The sequence below is a fragment of the Vipera berus genome, assembly GCF_964194415.1.
Source record: "Vipera berus genome assembly, chromosome: 2".
Taxonomy (NCBI): Eukaryota; Metazoa; Chordata; class Lepidosauria; order Squamata; family Viperidae; genus Vipera; species Vipera berus.
Genome location: NC_138203.1, coordinates 173922533 through 173943403, shown reverse-complemented (window position 1 = coordinate 173943403; position 20871 = coordinate 173922533). Strand labels below are relative to the sequence as shown.

The following is a 20871-nucleotide window of genomic DNA, read 5'->3' as shown; positions in this document are numbered from 1 at the left end:
CACTCAAGCACTAATGAGAAAATTGTTTTCTAAACAGAATTTAATTTGCGTTCCAGAGAAGAATTAAATTGTCTCATAATTATCATTACAATTATCCATGTCTGATTGACGTAAATTCCTTTGGCATATGCAAACAACTATGAACTATTCCAAGATCTATGTATAATTTAACTGACTCTCTTACTAAGTAATTAATGCTGTATATGTTTAGTGAAGTAAGCAAAAATGTTTATTTTTATTCACCATCCATTATGGGAGCCAGTTTGGTCTAATGGTTAAGACATCAGGCTAGAAAATGGGAGACCACGAGTTCAGGTCCCACCTTAGCCCTGAAAACCAGCTGGGTGATTTGGGGTCAGTCATTCTTTTTCAGCCCAACCCACACCACAGGGTTGTAGTGGGGAAAATAGAAGAGGAAGATGTGTTGGATGTTGGCCACCTTAAATTATTCATAAAAATAATGGAGGTGTGATATAAATAAATACAAATACAAAATAAATGTTGCTGACTTTAAAAGTTTTATTTCACGTGGCTACAATTCTTTTAATGGTGAAATGTTGATATTTGAAAGTACACTCAGTCATATGATGTGCTCAGTCTTCTGCAATTCTGTGATGTCACTGATATATATGCAGAGTAAGAATAGGTGCTAATGGCTAGAGTCAAAGGCTAGAGCTGGCCATGAGAATGAAGCAGTATCTTTCTTTACTTGCATTGGAAAAACCCTTCTTAAAGTGAAACTGGATGGAGAGAGGTGAGGCTGCTTACCCTACATAGGAGAGAACCCCTTCCACTACTCAAGTCAGTTGCTTTTGTTTTAATCACTAAGAAGAAAAACTGCCCCCCCCTTTACCTGTTGCCTTGTCTCCCTCTCCATATATACTGTTGCCTTGTCTCCCTCTCCATATATACTATTTGCCCTGCATCTTCCATTCTGAATTTTCCACTCTGCTTCTTTATCTCTTATTGTCTTTCTTCCTTTATGCCAAAAAACACTGTAAAAGTGAGAGCATTAATTTTATGTGACAGGCTTTACTCCCAAAACTGACTGCCTTCTTCACGTCTACTTTGGCTCTGGGATATCTGCAGGTCCCTTTCCTGTTCATGCTGGCATTTACCCGAAGTTATTTTCTCCAACCTATTGTCCTAATACAAGAGGAGAGAAGCTTCCAGTGAAGAATGCCAAATCGATTCCCCACTGAACAGCAGGAGACCTTACAGCCCACAGGCAGTTGGATGCTGCATCCGAACTGCCAAATTCTCTCTGGAGGAAGGAGAGAATCACCTATAAGTACTCCAGACAGATGGGTTGTTTTGTGAACAGAGGGCAGATGTTTCTGCAGTCTCTTGCAAACAATTGGGATTCCATTAAGCTCAGAGCCATTAATGTAGCTTCCATATGGAGTCAAGGTTTGATCAAACTTCATTTTTTAAAATCACTTTGGCATTTCCTTTTCTTCCCTTTTACTGCTTGTTAAAACTGAAAATTCTTTGAAATTCATTCTTTTTTTAAAAAAAACTGTTAAGAACTGCAAGTTGGTTTGTATTTGCTGGGTAAAAGAAAATTATGAGTTTAAAGTTTTGTGAGATTTTTTTCTCCAGAATATACAGCAAACGTAGAGTGCCAATTTTAGAAAGTTTTAAACGGATTAAAGGTTCAGATGGATCTGAATTAAAGAAAGACTTTGAAGTTAATTAAAATAAACCTTTCTCGTGGCAATTTTTTTTAAACAGCTAATAAGATGACTTTGAAGGTTGGACACTAGAGAGCACTAGAAGGTAATTAAATGTATCAGTGGCCTTGTAAAGGAAATTTTTGATGAATGGTCTAAAGCTATAATTATAATGCTATCTCTTATCAAACTGAAAGATGATACTGATGAGAAAATTCCATTGAATAAAGCCCAAATTGAATTGAATATGGATTTTAAAACGATAGCTTGTAGGAAAGAGATGGAATAATGGATTTACAAATGGAACTTGATGCTGATTTATTATAATTACAAAAGACTTAACAAACATCAAACCAGAAGAGTGATGTGGATGTCTTCTCTATGATGGATTTACAAAAAGGACTAGTTGGAACTGTCAAAGATTTTGTGAGAAGTGACAGTGAGAACATGAAGAGTGACGATAATTTTTGTTCACTGAAATCACAAAAGAGTCACGAAAAAGGGTGCCAACACTTTTGAGAAGAAAAATATAGAGATTATGAAAAATTAAATGTTTGGACTTTGAGGGAGTTAAAGATTTTTGGGAGGAAAAAAAGAATTCAAAATTGGTTTAGTTGGTCAGGATGAACATAAATGATCTGCTAGTTTCAGTAACATTTAATGGATTTTAATTAATATACTGATGCTTTAAGAATTTTTGTTATGAAGATGTTAATGATCAGATGTGATGCTTTAATAATTTATTTTAAAATGAAATGGACTTGTTTAAATAGAAAATGAGATATAAACTTAAAATGAAGGACTCTGTGGTTTTATTAATGTAACTTATAGTATGTTACTTCTTAATGGACTTTTGTTTTTCGGGATGGAGGAGGTGATTTTTTTTAAAAAAAGATATTATAATAAGCTGTTAATATTGATTATACTTGCAGGGGAGGAAGGATAATTATTTTTTAATGGACCTTTATATTTTTTTTTCTTTTAAAATATATTTTTAAAGAGTGTATCTTTAAAGCTCTTTCTTTGACCATGTTCAGGTTACAAACCAGATGAAATTAAAGTAGAGGCATTCTATTCGCTGTAGTAATTTGGTACCCACTGATAATTTGCTGCTTAAATGCCTAATGCTGATTTATGTCACTATTAAAATGTTAACAAGATAGTTGAAATTACACAACCCACTTTGGTTGCTTTTCTTTTGCATTTGTTCTTGCTCTCAGAACTGCCATATATCTCTCCTGTCATGCTGCCTAAGATCAGGACTATCTTACCTGTGTAACTGTGATAATAGACACATGTTTATATACATGGTTTTACATATAGGTCCATACAGAAAACATCTCAAGATTATTTTAAACTTCATTCTACATATAATCCATTTGAAAGGGTGGAAAAGTAATAATTGCCTATTATTATAATCTCTCTTTAATGAGGTCAAATAGGTCCCTTTTATAATTACAATTTTAAGTATTAAAAGACTTTAATAGAGTCATTTGATCTTTTTGATCAACACAATAATAACAGTAAAACTCTGATGCTACTCAAGCTAATCATGTAAATTTTCTTTGCTATTTTAGTGTAATCACTTGTTGATTCTGGCAACCCTGGCACGGTCTCATCAGCTCAGAATTTCATTTGGATGTCAGCCACCAGTGCAATGTCTCACTGTCAATAATATCCAAAATGGATGGAAAGGATAAGAAAGAATTAATTTTCCGCGTTCCTCACAAAGTTTTCATACTTTCCAAAAGCATGAAAATATTTTGCATTGTGCCAAAACTAATAGTATAATAGACATTTCAATTCGAGCTTTATTTGTATCAGGTTACCATATTTAGCAGTGGGACTACTGGGACTTTTCCTGGATAATTAGAATATAGCTTTATCCTTCTTGGTGTCTAAGAGGCAGAATCTGTACTCAGGGCCTTGGTATGTGTCATACAAGCAGGTTAACCTACCTGTCCTGTAACAAGGCTAAAAAAAAAACTTGCACAAGCTAAATACTGAAATTTGGGTTGCTTCTAATCTAGACAGACAGCTCCTTGGCAAAGTTCCATATCAAAGATATCAAAAGACTTCTTGCAGCAATCCACTTTTCCCTCTGTAAGAAATAGGGAGAATTCAAATCCAAGAGCTTCAAACACGAAAAGACTGAAGGCAAGCATAGCTACTGTGAATGAAGCTTACCTGTTTGCTGGACAGGCTCAAATCCTCAATATACTTTTACAAAAAACAGAGATGTCCTTTGTCCATACACTACCCAAATGTCCTCACCACCACCACCCCTCTGGGAGACAAAATAAAGAATTTGGTTGTTTTAAATCTTGATACAGAATTTATGCAGAAATTCTGAATGGAGGGTGAGAAAAGTACAGCCTTCCTTACCACCCTCAGTTCTGAACTAGGAATTCAGAAAGTTCTGAATTTCAAGAAAAAAAGGGAAGAGTAGTTAAAAGGAATCAAAGATTTTTTTTCCTTTAAGAAAAAAAATATTTGTTCTATAGGAAACTACATGTTCTGGAAAAGGTTGGCATCTAGATTGTTTTATGTTTCACTGTGGTACTAAGTCAAGTTTTTTAAACAAATCTCTACAAACTAATTAATTCTAATTAATTTCAACTTTTACCCATTTTTCACACTGAACACATTGTTTGCAATCATGATGTTATGATGAATTGTATCAAATGGAAAGCCCTGCAACATCCATTTGAAGATTCTGCTGTGAAGATTCGTATTTGTAGCAGAGAAGCACCATATTGTCATCTGCTTGGAGTGTTATATTTTCTTTTTGTTTTGAATATAGCTATTTAGGGTTATTTAAAATTCAAAAGGGTTTTTTTACAGTTTATTTTTCTAATAAATTTTTATCTGATTTATCTTCTGTGAGATTGTTTAATCTGCCATAGGGCAGAAATAAAGGCTGAAACCTTTAGTAACGCACATCTGTGTTACAAGACCACACATTTATATTACTGAAATTACTTAAAGGTAAAGGTAAAGGTTCCCCCGCACATGCGTGCTAGTCGTTTCCAACTCTAGGGGCCGGTGCTCATCTCCGTTTCAAAGCCGAAGAGCCAGCGTTTGTCCGAGGACGTCTCCGTGGTCATGTGGCCGGCATGACTAGACACCAAAGGCGCACGGAACGCTGTTACCTTCCCACCGGAGCGGTCCCTATTTTTCTACTTGCATTTTTACGTGCTTTCGAACTGCTAGGTTGGCAGAAGCTGGGACGAGTAACAGGCGCTCACTCTGTTACGCGGCACTCGGGATTCGACCCGCCAAACTGCCGACCTTCTGATCGACAAGCTCAGCGTCCTAACCCACTGAGCTTATACTTACATTATATCAAAGTGTGCATTATTTTTCATTAGAGCAATAGCAATAGCATTTAGGCTTATTTATTGCCCCATAGCGCTTTACAGCATATTCTGGGCATTTTATATTTATTTATTTATATTTAAATTTATATACTGCCCTATTCCCGTAGGACTCAGGGCGGTTTACAGGGAAAATTAAAAGTTAAAATACATCATATACAATTAAAAACGATTAAAACTAAGATTAAATTAATCCCTGAACTTAACTAAAACCCCATTAATTAAAAATTAAAACCCCTCAGTCTGGGCCAGACAACTCAAAAAAAACAAGTTTTCAAGTCCCTACGAAATGAGCGAAGGTCGGGGGCGGTCCTAAGCTCCGTGGGAAGCTGGTTCCAAAGGGCCGGCGTGCCCACAGAGAACGCCCTTCCCCTGGGGATAACCCGCCGGCATTCCTTAACTGGCGGTACCCTAAGAAGGCCCTCCCTGTGGGAGCGCACAGGACGATGGGAAGTTGATGCCGGCAGCAGGTGTTCCCTTAGATAATCCGGACCCAAGCCATTTAGAGCTTTATAGGTCATTACCAGCACCTTGAATCTCACCCGGAGGGCAACCGGAAGCCAATGCAGCTCACAGAGAAGAGGTGTTACATGGGAGTATCGGGAAACTCCCATAACAACTCGCGCAGCTGCATTCTGCACCAGCTGAAGCCTCCGAGTGGTCCTCAAGGGCAGCCCCATGTAGAGAGCGTTGCAGTAGTCTAGCTGGGAGGTCACAAGCGCATGGGTGACTGTGCATAGGGCATCTTGGTCCAGATAGGGCCGCAACTGGCGCACCAGACGAAGCTGGGCAAAAGCCCCCCTGGTCACGGCTCCTATATGATCTTCAAAATTGAGCCGTGAATCCAAGAGGACGCCCAAGTTGCAAGCCCTATTTTCCAATGTAAAAAGCATTATTTGCACAATGCCCCCAACAATCTGTGTCCTCATTTTACTGACCTCGGAAGGATGGAAGGCTGAGTCAACTCTGAGCCCCTTCAGGATGGAACTCTAGGCTATGGGCAGAGTTTCCCTGCAATACTGCACTTTAACCACAGTGCCACGTTTATCTTTACAGGGTCGTTAATTAAGACTTCCTTTGGAACAGTACAACTTTTCTTGCCTAGTACAGGTATTCCATATAACAAGTCTTCTCAACACAAAGAAGCTTATTTTTTTCTGGACAACTACGAGATTTCCAAATCTGAAATGTGGCAATATGGCTGTCATACCGACTTCACACATCTTCTTCCTGCTGCTTCTAGGCATGGCAGTCCCTGGAATGCATTTCCTTTCCATATGATTGTCAGTTATTTTAAAGGCGACCAACTGCTTGCGAGGTCACCACATGTCTCATCCTTATTTACCAGTCAGCTAAACTGGAGCAGCGCTTCAGTATTTGTCCAATTTGCTATTTTGCTATTATCTTGGCAGAAAAAAAACATGCTACAGTCACACCACAAAAGTAAAAAAAAAATATTGGCAACTTATCTAAACCAAAACCAAAGAATTCTGTCTATGTATGCATAGGAACCAAAACAAGACATTTCCTGGCCAAAAAATTAACAAGCATAAATCTCCGAATTTAATCTACAGAGAGAAAAGGACACAGTTCTGTTTTTTTTCAACAAATGGTAATATTTTCCCCATTTGTCTGCCATTAATGCAGCTTCCAAAAAGAAAAAGAAAAAAATAACCAGCAAGGAAAACCAATCTAATAATTGATACAGATTCAATTTCATATTGTCCTGAACCAAGCCCTAAAGCCTTTTTCAATGGGTCGCTACAGCAGCTTGCCAGAGAAGCTGATGCTGCTATCCTTGTAGGGGCTGAAAAGTGATATCTAACAACTCAGCAGGAGTCATCCTCCAATGGGCCCTTTTCAATTTTAAATATTCAAAATACCTCCATTCAAAACAATATATATATATAATGCTCCAATATGAATGCTGCAATGGACTAATGCAGTTCCATTCTTTTTTTTCCTTTTAAAACTGTTCAGTGTTAGTTCTGATCCTTATGGTAAGTTGCTGGTTTGGTACTGAAAGTGCTGGACATTTGCACAACACAGAATTTCTTAAGGTGAAAACATTTTGTTTGTCCTTTATTATGTGGACATCTTCAGACTAATAAACTGTAAATGGCTCTCAACCTCCTCCTCCTCCTCCTCCTCCTCCTCTCTTCCAAATGTATCAGTTTCAATGGCTAACTGCTGAAAAACAGAATTCAATTTTTCATTATTTTGGGCAAAAATTTTACAAAGTGAAGGCTTTATTTAAGGGTAAAAATTCAAAAACCTTCCCAAACCCCAGGAAAAATAAATGGCACTGACTACATCACTATCTTGACTGCTGCAAGATAGAAAGGCTCCAGCCACTCGCTGTTGTCATCCTGACCCCACACAGCCTATTTCTTCTATTAAGTATTAAAACCCTGAGAATTCACAGACTTCCAATTTAAGAATGCAAGTAAAGTGGCTTCAGATAGAGAACAATCCTTGTAAAATATTGTGTGCAAGAATGATCTATATTAGTATTTCTCAATCTTGACTGCTTTTTGATTGTGGACTTCAACTCCCAGAATTTCCCCCAATCAACAAGGCTGGCTGGGGATTTCTGGGAGTTGAAGTCCACACATTTGAAAATGGCCAAGACTGAGAAGCACTGGAAATAAATCTCATCCTAACTCTGCTGTCTTTATTGTTCATGTCCTGAGGGAAGTAAGGATTAAACATCTGTTTCTTAGAACATCCCACTTTGTATATTAATGAACAATAATTCCAGAAGACAGTTTTTGCTTTATGAATTTTAATGTTTAGGTTTGCAGCTATGAAAGTAAAGCTCTTATTTCCATGCAGATCTGAGGTAGATTCCATATAACAGCAGTAGAAAGATTCTGCTGTGTGTTAAATAAAAGTGAAATCTGGTATGCAGCTTTCGGAGAATAAATTTTGCTAAGTCAATGGGATTTCATATTGAAAAGAAAAGCACTGGATTGCAGCAGAAAGCTTTATAGTTTCCTGCTTTATTTATATATTGGATTTATAACCCATCTTTTATTTGGGAACTTTAGGCAGCATTCATAATGCTATTCCTCCTATTTTTCCCTACAGCAGTACAATAAGGAAACCACTATCTGGGGCTCCATTCACTCTGTTTATTGTGGTATAGTCCAAGCAAGAAACAACCAACATAGAACCCTATTTAGTTAGACACTTCTCTAGTCTCCAAAAGCCATTGCCACCCACTCTCCTGGGAGGTTGAAATCTTTGGAGATTTTTCAAATGTTTTGCCCCAAATATTTTTTTGTTTTGTTTTTTTCTTGCTGAAATTCTAAGATTCTTTTGGAGAATTTACACCATAAAAAGCAGCATATACATAATTCAAATAAATATATGAACAGATAATAAAAGCAATGGAATGAAATATACTTTGTTGGAAAATTACACAGCTGCAGTCTTGAAGAAGTTCAAATATCAAATTAACAATGAGCAATTGAAAGGGAGGAGAGGAGCAATTAATATGCAAGGCAGGAAAACAAGGGCTGGTATGACTGCAGGGAGAGCTGACAGAAGCAATGGTAAACTTAGCAAATGATTTTACCAGGTGGTTCATGTGGTATTAATTATAAATATGGTCATTCACTCTTACTGAGTGGATTACCATAAACACTTGTGTTCCATTAATTTTTAAGTTTCATTTACAAAGCTAGACTAAAAATATTAATGGAGCAGCTGGGTTGATGGTGCAAAATGTATGGGAAAAAATGCCTTTTTTGCTTTGGTTGGATGCAAGTTATTTTTCTTCTTCTTTTTTTCTAAATTATACTCACCCTATTTTAAAATTTAGAAATTTTAAGGGTAGGGTTATCAGTTTTGGCTTGCAGGTATTAAAACAACCGCAGGGGTGCAACAAGATGTTAGTTTGGGAATGTTTCTCTGCTGCCATCTAGTGGGCATCCAGTTTTTGCTCTCTAGGAGGCTTGGCTCTTGCAGTTCCCCACCCGAAACATCTCAAACTTTAGTGAAACCCAGAATATGAAATAATTGATGAGCGAGGGTTATTTCATCTGGGTCACAGCTGGTCCAAACAGATCTAGAGAATTTCATGAACACAATGCTTTCCTTCCAGAGTCACTTCTAGTGAAATGGGTAGCCATATACATTCCATTAATAAATCAATACATTCTAAAACATCATATAGTCAATGAAAATATATTCTTTCTATAATCGGTTAACGACAAAGTGTTTTACATTAAATAAGCAGAAAAGAGAATTCAAAGCACCTCCCTGTTTTTCTGATGAAAAAAAAAACACACACACCAAAGCATCAGGAGAAATACAGTAAGTTAAAAGGCGCCCCTTTGCAGATCAAGATAAAATATTCCATATATACTTAAAACAACTTGTGTTCTCTTTTTCAATGGAACAGGGGGCAAATCAGTGGAGTTGGTAACAAAGAACAAGTTTCAACCAACAAATCACCACGCAGCAAGAAAGGAAATGATCATTCAAAAAGCCTACCCAAACCATTTATTTTTAAAATGAAACAAGATATTCCTTTAGCTAGTTATTACTTCACACCTAAGAAATAAGAAATGCATTATGTTTTATCTGCATGCACAGATACTGAGGAATAAAATGACTGCAGGCATACAGATACCACAATTCTCTCCCCACCACTGGAGGACTTGGGGATTGAGACTGTTTGAGGACAGAGACCACTGCAACCTGGGAGAACTCCTTGAGCCTAAGCTGTGAGTGGATTTGCAGACAGCGCTATATGCCAAGAAACCCTTTAGCAGAAGTACATCAGATAGACCAGCTGCAGCCCTTCTGGAGCTGTTAAATTTGGCAAGAGGTGTTTTTTTTTTTAACACCTAGGATCAGCCTCTCCTTGGTTACTGCAATATGTTTGATATGAGGCTACCCTTGACACATTTCCAGAAACTGTTATTGGTGCAAAATGTGGCAGCTGGACTGTTAGTTGTGCTGAAAAATATGTATCTTTATATTTTATAATTCTGCAAAACAATTTATGTTTAGTTATCAATGGATCTCAAGTCATGTCCTTGAAGTAATTTATTCTAAGTCGTATTCCACAATCCTCATGCACGACAGCAAACACAGATGTTCCCATTTTCTTTCCAATACCATTTCAACATAGTTTGGTGAATTGCCATATACAATGGCTCTCATAGGGACGCGGTGGCTCAGTGGGTTAGGACGCTGAGCTTGTCGATCGGAAGGTCGGCAGTTTGGCAGGTCGAATCCCGAGTGCCGCGTAGCAGAGTGAGCGCCTGTTACTCGTCCCAGCTTCTGCCAACCTAGCAGTTCGAAAGCACGTAAAAATGCAAGTAGAAAAATAGGGACCACTGCGGTGGGAAGGTAACAGCGTTCCGTGTGCCTTTGGCGTCTAGTCATGCCGGCCACATGACCACGGAGACGTCCTCGGACAAGCGCTGGCTCTTCGGCTTTGAAACGGAGATGAGCACCGGCCCCTAGAGTCGGAAACGACTAGCATGCATGTGCGGGGGAACCTTTACCTTTACCTTTACCTATGGCTCTCATAAGCAAACCAATTGCATCACTTAAGGAGGACTGCTTCAGGTATCATGAAATTGACTTGGAAGATGGATGAGAGAGAGAGAGAGAGAGAGAGATCAGATTCGAAGAAGACATACTGTTGTGCAGTTCATCTGTGAACTCAGAGATGGTCGTGCAGTGTGGCAGCGCAGAATGTAGCACAACGGACACTGGAAGTCCACTGTAATAGCTATAAATATTATTCTGTGGTGCTACTAATGGTTGTCTATTCAAAGCTAGTGGAGGCTTCATAACACAGGGCTCGCCAGCAAGTTGTGTCAGCAGCCATAGCTTCTAGTTCTTTGGCTGAATATGACAGCTGTGTAGGATTTCCTTCACAGCTTCTTCATAGCACATGTTGTACATATGTAATGACCCTGAGGTCTCTTTCCAGTCTCTAATACACTAGACTAGAGAGCAACTGGCAGGGTATACGATGGATGTCTATTCTAATGACATTTCCCACCCATCATATCTGGGCTGTGATACCAGGGACTCAATGCTGGTAGAAGCCCTGTGATCCAAAACCTCTAGGCTGGAGACATGCCTTCCAACAAATTTCTCCAGATGCTTGATCTGTCATTGATACAGAATCCTGGATTCATATCCATAAAGGAGAACATAGATAACCACAGCTCTCTGGACTTTCAGATTTGTGGAGATATGGATATTGTGTTGATTGAGCATCCTAGTACAGAGTATGGTTGGCCTTTGGAGTCCATTTTTTCTTCCAAAGACCCATCATTTGCTTCCCAAGTATTTGAAACTTCTTATGTTTATCAGCTTATATCATCAACAGTGATTTTTGGTTCAAATACCAATGGGGTTGGTATTTGAAACAGGTTGATAGAACTACCAGCTCTTTTTCAGGCAGATAGGCCAAAGGCATAGCAGTGTCTGAGAATTTGTTCAGTATAAACTCTCAGCCATTGTCTTTGTGCACTAGGAGCACAGTCATCAGCAAAAAAGTTTTTCTTGAATGACTTATGGAGGCACTTCATCTATGTGTTCAAGCAGTGAGGTCAAAAAGACCCTGGATGGCATGTAATAATATGCAAATGAAGAACAGGACTGTAGCTAACACACAACCTTGCTTCACCCCATTGGAAATGGCAAATGCAGCTGATGTATTACCATTGTAAAGGATCTGTCCAGTCATTCCATCAACTTCATGAATTTCCTTGAACATCCATAACATCTCAGGATGATCTACAGAGCCTTCCTGCTTACAGTGTCAGATGCCTTTGTCAAGTCAATAAAGACAGAATGAAGAAGTTTGTTTGTTCAATGCACTTTTGATGGATTTGTTTCATGGTAAATACCATGTCTGCTGTACTAGCCCCACACTGTATCCCTGAGTGGTTCCTTTCCAAGACAGTGACAAGTTTGTAGAGGACAATGCAGGCAAAAATCTTGCTTGTGGTGGGCAGCATTGAAATACCCTGTACTTTCCACAGTCTGATTTGCTTCTATTAGTTTTATAGAAAGCCACAATGAAGGCATCACAGAAGTCTTCAGGCATCTCGTCTATGAACCAGGTATCTGCCAAGATGTACTGGAATGCAGTAGTGGCAGATAGTGGCAAATATCTGTATAATCCTACACCCATGTACTGGAATATCTATAAAAAGTCTGAGGGCTTTGTAGATTTCAGCAGGAATTCTGTCCTGCCCTGTTGCCTTATTTGAATTCATATGTAAAATCACTTTCTTGATCCTATCAGTAGAAGGAGGCCGATCTAGGCACCCAAGAGTGGCAGCTGAGGAATCTTAGGCTTTCTGTTGTAAGACATCAGGATCAACTATTCAGTAGTTTGGAAAAGTGCTCAGCCCAGTAGTTCTCAGTTCTTCCTGATCTTTGATCTGGTTCAACTCCAGGAGATGACTACAAATGGGAACAGCCTGTTTTAGAAGCATCATAAACTGCTTTTATGTTGCTGAAGAACTCTCTGGTGCCACGCATGTCTGCATAGCATTCCATCTGCTCAGCAGGCTTCCTCTGCTACCACTCATCCTGCATTTCTTGCAGTTTCTCCTGTACTTTGGACTGAGATATTTAAAGCTTTTTCTCGTTGAGACAGATAATAAATGCCAGTTTGCATAGGTTTTGTTTTGGCCTGGAGGGGTGCTAAAATGCCCTCATGGTTTTCATCAGAACCAATCTTGGTGCACCAGGTTTTCAGTATCACTACTACCATTGTTGCAATCTGAGTGATGACATTTTTAAACTGCGTCCACTTTTCAGAACAGGTTCCTACAAGTGCTAAATTGTTGCAGAGTTGTTTTTTAAAAAAATATTAAATACATCTTGAAAGCATTGGACTTGACCTGGGTCCTGCAGTCTGATGGTGTTGAATGATGTGCTGACAGTCCTTTGGTGGCATACAGTGTAATGGGCTACATGCAGGTTGAGGATTGACCAGCCCAACCTGTGATCTATCAAATACTTGGTTAAGTCATAGTTCATCAGCACGACCTTAGAGACGTCTCCTTCACCTGGAAAATATAACATAGCAGCTTTATGTTATGGTGTCACCCTACAGTCAACACACTAAAGGGATACATCCTTTCACAAGGATTGTTTCAACACCATTCTTCTTGGTAAGACACTTTGAAAACTGCTCACCACAAAGGTCAGTGTTATCACAAATAGACAGATTTATCTTTAAAATCATCTCTATGTATACTCCACAGTAAACAGCGCATATCACAGCCAGCTTTGGCACTTCCCATCTAGCCCCATGCAGTTCTATATTTCAGTATAAGAAGATCAGCAGGCAATCAGGCATTTGACTGCTGTGGCTTTCCATCAGGGAAGAAAAATCTAAATTGCTTCTTCTTGATTTCCAGTAAGAGAGAAGCTTAGCAGCATGGGGCTAGTTGGAAATGGCCATCCTGATTCACTGGACAGCTGCTGGCTGGTGGCAAAAAAGGGGAAGGGAATAGATGCAAATTTACACCCTTTCCAAATGTATCATTACATAATTAAAATAATAAAAACAAACACATGATGGATTATTAAAGATAAACATATAAAACAGGTTCAAAGACTTATAAATATAACTCTCCAGAATATATTTGTGAAATGTCAGTACCAAGCAGCCTTTAAAAGAAATATTGCTATGACTTAGGGATTTCAAATTATTCAGGTCTGCTATGTCAGAATTTGCATCATTAAGTCTAATTTCAGGAACTTGATATCAGTCACTTATCAATTTTCCTCTTCATCAAAATCTGTATTTTACTAAGTTTCTTTTTTTAACTGTCTTTGATCCCGTCAGTGATCTAGAGTCTCCAGAAAAACCAAGATATGTAGCACATCTATAATTGCACAGAACACAAACCATTAAAGTATAAGTCAACAAAGAAGAAAAGTTATCAGCATCATTTTTCTGATAAGGGTACTGGAGAAAAAAAAGTAGTGTAAGAGACAGAAAGAGCAGTGGCAGGATAAAAATAGAAGGAAACAGAAAAATGGATGACATGTCCAAGAATATTATGAAGGATCCAGATGGACCCTTCAACCTGGCGGTCTCTTGGTTGATAATGGAGAGTGGAAGCCATAGGCACTTGCTAACAAAGAATGAGACCTTCACCTACAGTATTTGATTGAGACTTTCTCCTTTGATTGTTCTATAACACGGGTGTTAAACTTGCCGTGTCATGTGCCGTGACATGACGTATCACAACTTTTTTTTCGTTGCTGGAGCTGGGGTGGGTGTGGCCTCCACATGATGCAACTGGCCCACGAGCCGGCAGTTTGACACCCCTGTTCTATAAGGACCAGGACCAAAGAAGAAGAGCAAAACAGAGAATAAGGAGAAGCCAGAGACACTTTTGTAATAGTTCAAGTGTTCCTGTAATCTGTGAACACTTAAAATTTGATTTAGGAGAATCAGTGGTAATGAATGATGACTAATACTGAAAAGATGAACTATCATTTTTTTAAAAATCAGAATAAAGAGATTTATTGTTACAAGTTCAAAAGATCTTTATTGGTGATGGGGAGAACTCTGGATTTAATATGAAGAAATCTTGGGAGGTAGGGAAACAAAGAATTCAGAGGCCTTTGGGCTGAATAAATACAGAGAGAAGTGTAACTGAGAAAAAAAAGCTCTGGGAAGAAAGTGAACATGTTACAGGTGCATGGCAGAAAAAAAATCAGCTTGCAAAATTTCAGAAGTAGGAAAAACTAGGGAGGCAGGAGCTAGCTGAGAATGAAAAAGACAAAGTTGGGATGAGGGGGAGAGAAAATGCAAAGGGCAAAAGAGTAATAGGCAAGGCTTGGACTCCTTAGCCAGGCAGCAAATGAGTAAAAGAATTGTTAGCTTTCTATTCCTTTAAGGTGGGGATGGACAAGCTTAGAATCTGCAGGGCCAGACACAGCCTAAAAGCCTTGGACACAGCTGCAAACAATCTTTTAAAAGCTGCCACCAGGTTGTAATTATTAATATAACAGAAAATAAGTGTGAGAAGACGAATGACAGTCTGGGTATATGACAGCACTTGCTTAAACTTGTCTAGGCAGAGGAGCTGAGTAGGTTGGTCCTGGTGAAGATATGGATGGAAGGAATTAAAAAATACCAAATCTACAAGTTAAAAGGGGAGACAGAAAAATCCTATGAGGAGACAGGAGGCAAGTCAGTTCTATACTGTTGCCAAGGAAGAGTATGGATGTATCCATGGAATCACCTAGGAGGAGAGCTCAGCTTGAAGGATACTTTACCTTTTAATTATATTGGTTCCATCATTTGTTCTAGATGTTAATTAAAAATCAAATTTAGCCTTGCAGGATACTTAAAGAACAAAGATGGGCCTTAACTTTTACAAAAGTTGAACACTTGTTTGCAGATAAGCTTTGTTTCACCATCATAGCTCAATGTCAGCCTGTATAATAAAGCTTATCTCATCCATGACTTGATTGTAAATGAAAGGGCCAACCTGTCACGCTTTACTGAAACCTGGGTGGAGGGGACCCCCCTCTTGAAGATGTGCCTTTCCAAATTTCAGGTGTTGCATCAGTAATGATTTCAGGACAGCAGATTGAGTACGTGACCATGGTTATCTGGCAGTCTTCGATGACTTTTAGAGATGCTGTCAGATAAAGCCAGATGAGAGATCCTGATCATGAAATTGGGCCATGAGGATCAGTTGGAGCTGCTGCTTGCCTACCTTCCTCTCTGCAGCAGATGGGTATCCATGCCTCTTAAACCATTAAACTATGTGATTTGTGCTAGCAAAGTCAATTAAGAAGGGATTCATCTTGCAATGAACTGATTTAGGACAGTATTACTAATATTGCCTGCAATGTCACTCTAATGTCATTTTGTGTTGTTTGGGAACGTGAATACTTTCATATTCAGCTGATGCTATATTGCTGGCTGAGAATCAAAATGATTTCAATAAATGTTAGCTAAACTGTATGAAACAAGTGGTATGGATCTGAAAATTAATGTATCCAAGACCAAAGAATTTGTGTTTGACAGGGAGAATTCAACTGTTACAAGATATATAAATGGTAAAAACCAGAACAAAGTAATACATACGTGTATCTTGGTAGAATGTTTACTAAAGATATCGAGTTCTTGAAATATTACTCTTTTAAAAGATTAGCAAAATAATTTACCCTGCAATAACCTTTAGCCCATTATCACTGCTTCATTAAAGTTAATATAACTGTTGGTTTCAATATATTGACTACAAAGTAAAAAATTAACTATGATGCACCACTGTTCAGAAAGATTATAGAACAAATCGACAAACATGTAAACTATTAAGCCCTGTCATAAAACTGAATGATACATACTTAGAAGTATGTATGCACTCAGTTCAAAAGTACTTAATCCCAAGTAACTATAATATTGCAATTTAAATTGTGGATCTTTATTATTACCTTATGATCCTTAAGATCAGCTACTATATTAAAACATTCATGTATAAGAAAACAACAAATCTGAGACATATGGTATGTAGTCTTAATAATCTCTATGTATGGATATTTATTTATTTGCAAAGATTTCTGCCTATTCATATAATTCCAAAGGTTATTTAAAAAAACAAAAAAACCCAACCCTCTGCCCAAATTAAGGCATTATAATAGCTGTTCTCTCCAATTTCTACTATCCCATAGCTTACTACGTAGGGTAAGACTTACTAAGAATTATCTTAATGAGCCTCCTGATTTATATCCTTAAATTTACTCTAAAAACTTATGTGTCACTTTTAAGTTTAAAATGTACTTTTGACTTTGAATAATACACAATTCTGTGTATACTTAACACCGAAGTAAGTTTCACTTCAAAAAAGTTTGCTATGGAGGAAATAAAATTGTTCTCTTAGTTCATCCTGGGAAAATTTCCAAACAGGCCACCCAACTGGCCAACCTTACCTTGCCCAGGCCCCACCTGGATGGTCTTTGGAAACCGTTCCCAACAAGCAAGAGGGAGAGGAAGTTCATTTGCAGTCCTTCAGTGCAGCCATCCCCAGGCCCTCTGTCCCAGAATCATACTGGGTGCCGGAAGAGGAGGACCGTCTCCAAGAACAGTGCAAGTTGGAGCCCTTTTTCCGAAAGGAAGAGGTGAAGCGGTAGAACTTCCTATGCTGGTTCCGAAGATACTCGCGGTAGTTCCTGGTCAGCAAGATATAAAGGAAGGGGTTGATGCAACTATTGCTGTAGGTCAGGCAGGTGACCAGGTAGTTGATATACTTCTGGATGTGGAGCGGCAGCCCCAGGGGACTGTGGTAGAGGGACACCAGCTGCCAGATCCAGAAGGGCAAGAAGCAGGCCCAGAAGACCAGCACGATGGTGAAGACCAGGATGAGGACTTTCTGGCGGGGGGAGCGCTTGGGCCCCGTCTTGCGCGGCGGGTTCTTCTGCGACTCCAAGTAAGTGGCGGCCAGGCGGGCGTAGAGGCAACCAATGAGCAGCCCGGGGGCCAGGATGCTGGTGCTGAAAAGAACCGTCAGGTAGAGGCGAAAGGCGTCGGGGCTCCAGGTCGGGGCACAGATATGTTTGCCGTCGCCGCTCTGGCTCAGGGTGACCATCAGCATCATGGGCAATGTCAGGAGGAGCGAGATCCCCCAGACGGCGCCGGCGGTGAGCCTGCGGAAGCGCGGCGCCCGGTAGCGCACGGCCAAGGGCCGGGTGACGGCCAAGTAGCGCTCGGTGCACATGACGGTCAGGGTGAAGATGCTGGCGTGCATGGTGAGCAGGTCCAGGCTGAGCAGGAAGCGGCAGCCCAGCTCGCCGAAGTACCAGTCCTGCGCCACCGACGTGCCCACGATGAAGGGGATGGAGCAGAGGTAGAGCAGGTCGGCCAGCGCCAGGCTGGCAATGGAGCCGGACAAGGGCGCGCCGCGGGCGCTCCGGCCCGAGCGCCACAGCAGCGCCAAAGTGTACACGTTGCCCGTTACGCCGGCCACACACATGACGGAGAGGACCGCGCCAAACACCCAAGTCGCCGCCGCCGCCGCCGCTTCCCCGCCGTTGACAGACGCCGCCCGGGAAGACTCGTTGCCGAGCCCGCCGCTCAAGTTGCGCTCCATGGCGCGCGCGGAGCGAGTGGGGCCCGTCGCGTCTTCCAACTTGCCGCGCGGTGGCCACCGCCTCCCGCTCCCCCGGCGGCGCTCCAGGCGGCCAATGGCTGGCTTCGCTCCCCAGCCTTGCCTGCCCCACCGCGCTCCGCAGCGGCGGCGGCGGCTCCAGCGGCCGCCTGGGACGAGCCTTCTTCTTCTTCTTCTTCTTCTTCTTCTTCTTCTTCTTCTTCTTCTTCTTCTTCTTCTTCTTCTTCTTCTTCTTCTTCTTCTTCTTCTTCTTCTTCTTCTTCTTCTTCTTCTTCTTCTTCTTCTTCTTCTTCTCCTTCTCCTTCTCCTTCTCCTTCTCCTTCTTCTTCTCCTTCTTCTCCTTCTTCTCCTTCTTCTCCTTCTCCTTCTCCTTCTCCTTCTCCTTCTCCTTCTCCTTCTCCTTCTCCGGGTTGAAGGTCGGAGTTGAGCAAAAGCTTGAGCTGTCGAGGCTTAACGGGAAGGGCACTTGCGCTCCCGGGAGGTTTGGATCCGTGGGATTGTCTTGTGGGTGTTTTATGCGGCTGACCCGCTTCTTCTTCCTCTGGAAAGCAAGTGGCCTCGGAGGGAAGGCAGTAGGTCTACTTAGGAGACTTTAGGAATGTACCCCCAGTTTATCAAGTACTTAGGAGGTGAGAGCTTGGCAGCGCAAGGAAACTACAGCCGATGACTACTGTAAATAGCCAGCCTAATCTGCATCTAAAAAGCTACACGCAACAGGCACAGTATAAATCCCACACACTCTGCTAGAGAGAAGTTTCCCGAAGATGGGCTCCAGCACGAGTTCCAGTCCCGAAAGTTCAGAAGTTAAAACCTCTGGTCCTGGACCCAGATTGGATCCCTCAACCTTAGAAATAGCCCTTCTTCAATTTCATTAAAGCTATTTGCCATTCACCTTTTCCCTTGGGAGCTGCAGGAGGATCTCTGCTTCACTGTCATAAAAAGCTTGCTTTGAGGTTTGCAATTTGGCTGACAGGGAGTGGATGGCCCAAATCACATATTGTAGGAGGAGAGGCTATGGTAGCCAAAAATTAGAAAGAGTCTGTCAGCAGCACCCTTTTAAACTAAGTTTGGCTTATGATTTATAAACTTATAATTTGATGTTTGAAAAGGTCTAAGTCACCAATAAGCATGTGGATTAGGCCAAGGGTCATCTTAGTGCAAGATTTGGTTTCTCACAGTGGCCAACCAGAAACAAGCAGGAGACATTGACGTACAGTACATTTCCTTTTTGGTTTGAAAGGGGAGGAAAGCCATGACAAATCTAGACAGCTTACTAAAAAGCAGACATTGTTATGTTTCAGGTTCAGACAAGCAGGAAAGATGCCAGGCAGATGAGTACAGAAGAATACTTGCTTTATTCATAACTAATACTGTACTGGGGTTAGGGTTATCCATGCAGTCTTTATATAGTCTCTCATAGTCTTAACAACCAATCAGATTGAACCCATCATTCCCGCCAAGTTAACTGCAGCCTGAACTGGGAAAGTCCTATCTGTGTTGCTGGAGAACCGTTAGCTTTCCAGCGTACATGTGATAAGGTATTTCCTAAAGCTCAATACATAACAGACATCACCCTGCCAACAAAAGTGCACATAGTCAAGGCCATGGTTTTCCCCGTTGCAATGTATGGCTGTGAAAGTTGAACCATAAGAAAGGCTGAGCGCCAAAGAATTGAGGCCTTTGAACTATGGTGCTGGAGAAGACTCCTGCAAGTCTCTTGGACTTCAAGGTGTTCAAACCGGTCAGTCCTAGAGGAGATCAACCCTGACTGCTCTTTAGAAGGCCAGATCCTGAAGCTAAAACTCAAATACTTTGGCCACCTAATGAGAAGGAAGGACTCACTGGAGAAGAGCCTAATGCTGGGAAAGATTGAGGGCAATAGAAGAAGGGGACGACAGAGAATGAGGTGGCTGGATGGAGTCACTGAAGCAGTAGGCGTGAGCTTAAATGGACTCCAGAAGATGGTAGAGGACAGGAAGGCCTGGAGGAACGTTGTCCATGGGGTTGCGATGGGTCGGAGATGACTTTACAACTAACAACAGCAACACTTCCCTTACTGTTACTCCCTTTCTCTTGATATTTCCAAAAGTGCTATCTTGCCCTATCTCAGAAGTATTCTTAAAATAAATAGCCCTTAACACACCAGTTCAAGAATCTATCCAACCCTCTTTTAAAGCCATTCAAGTTTTGTTCCTTTGTTTTTGCGCTTACAAGTCAATCAGTGTTGATGTATGGTGGCCACCTGGAAAAGTCCCTGCAAGTTTTTGTTGTCAGATCTCAGAAGTGGTTTGCCATTGTCTTCTTCGTAGGGGTGAGAAAGTGAGTTACTGGCCCCAAATTAATACAGCTTAGGCTTCATCCAGGACTGGAACTTGCAGTCTCCCAGTTTCTAGCCTGATGCCTTAACCATTATCACCAAACTCACTGGTGATAGTGAATTTCTTTCTGCATGCCTATCTCCTTCCAAACAGCTTCCTTAGCATTTTTAAGAAAAAGAGAAAAGCTTCTCTCTGCCCACTTCCTCCATGCTGAGAGTAATTTTATACATTACAATTGTGATCTTGATCAATCATCTGAATTTATACACTGCAATCATGTTCTCATTCAGTCATCCTTTTTTCCAGGCTAAAGAGTCCCAAATGTTTTAGCCTTTTCTTGTAAGAAAGGTATTAGGTTGCCTGCTCCTGGGTGATTTTC

The 20871-nt window shown here is 40.6% G+C and overlaps 1 protein-coding gene across 1 annotated transcript; it reads right to left on the bottom strand.

Moving 5' to 3' along the window:
* Positions 1-16162: 16162 nt before the first annotated feature.
* LOC308664404 (urotensin-2 receptor-like) lies at positions 16163-18156 on the bottom strand (the record flags this gene model as incomplete). The annotated part of the gene is made up of 1 exon (XM_081321629.1): positions 16163-18156. One exon carries the CDS (start codon positions 18154-18156, stop codon positions 17065-17067), a length of 1092 nt encoding a protein of 363 aa, XP_081177755.1. The 3' UTR covers positions 16163-17064.
* Positions 18157-20871: the final 2715 nt, after the last annotated feature.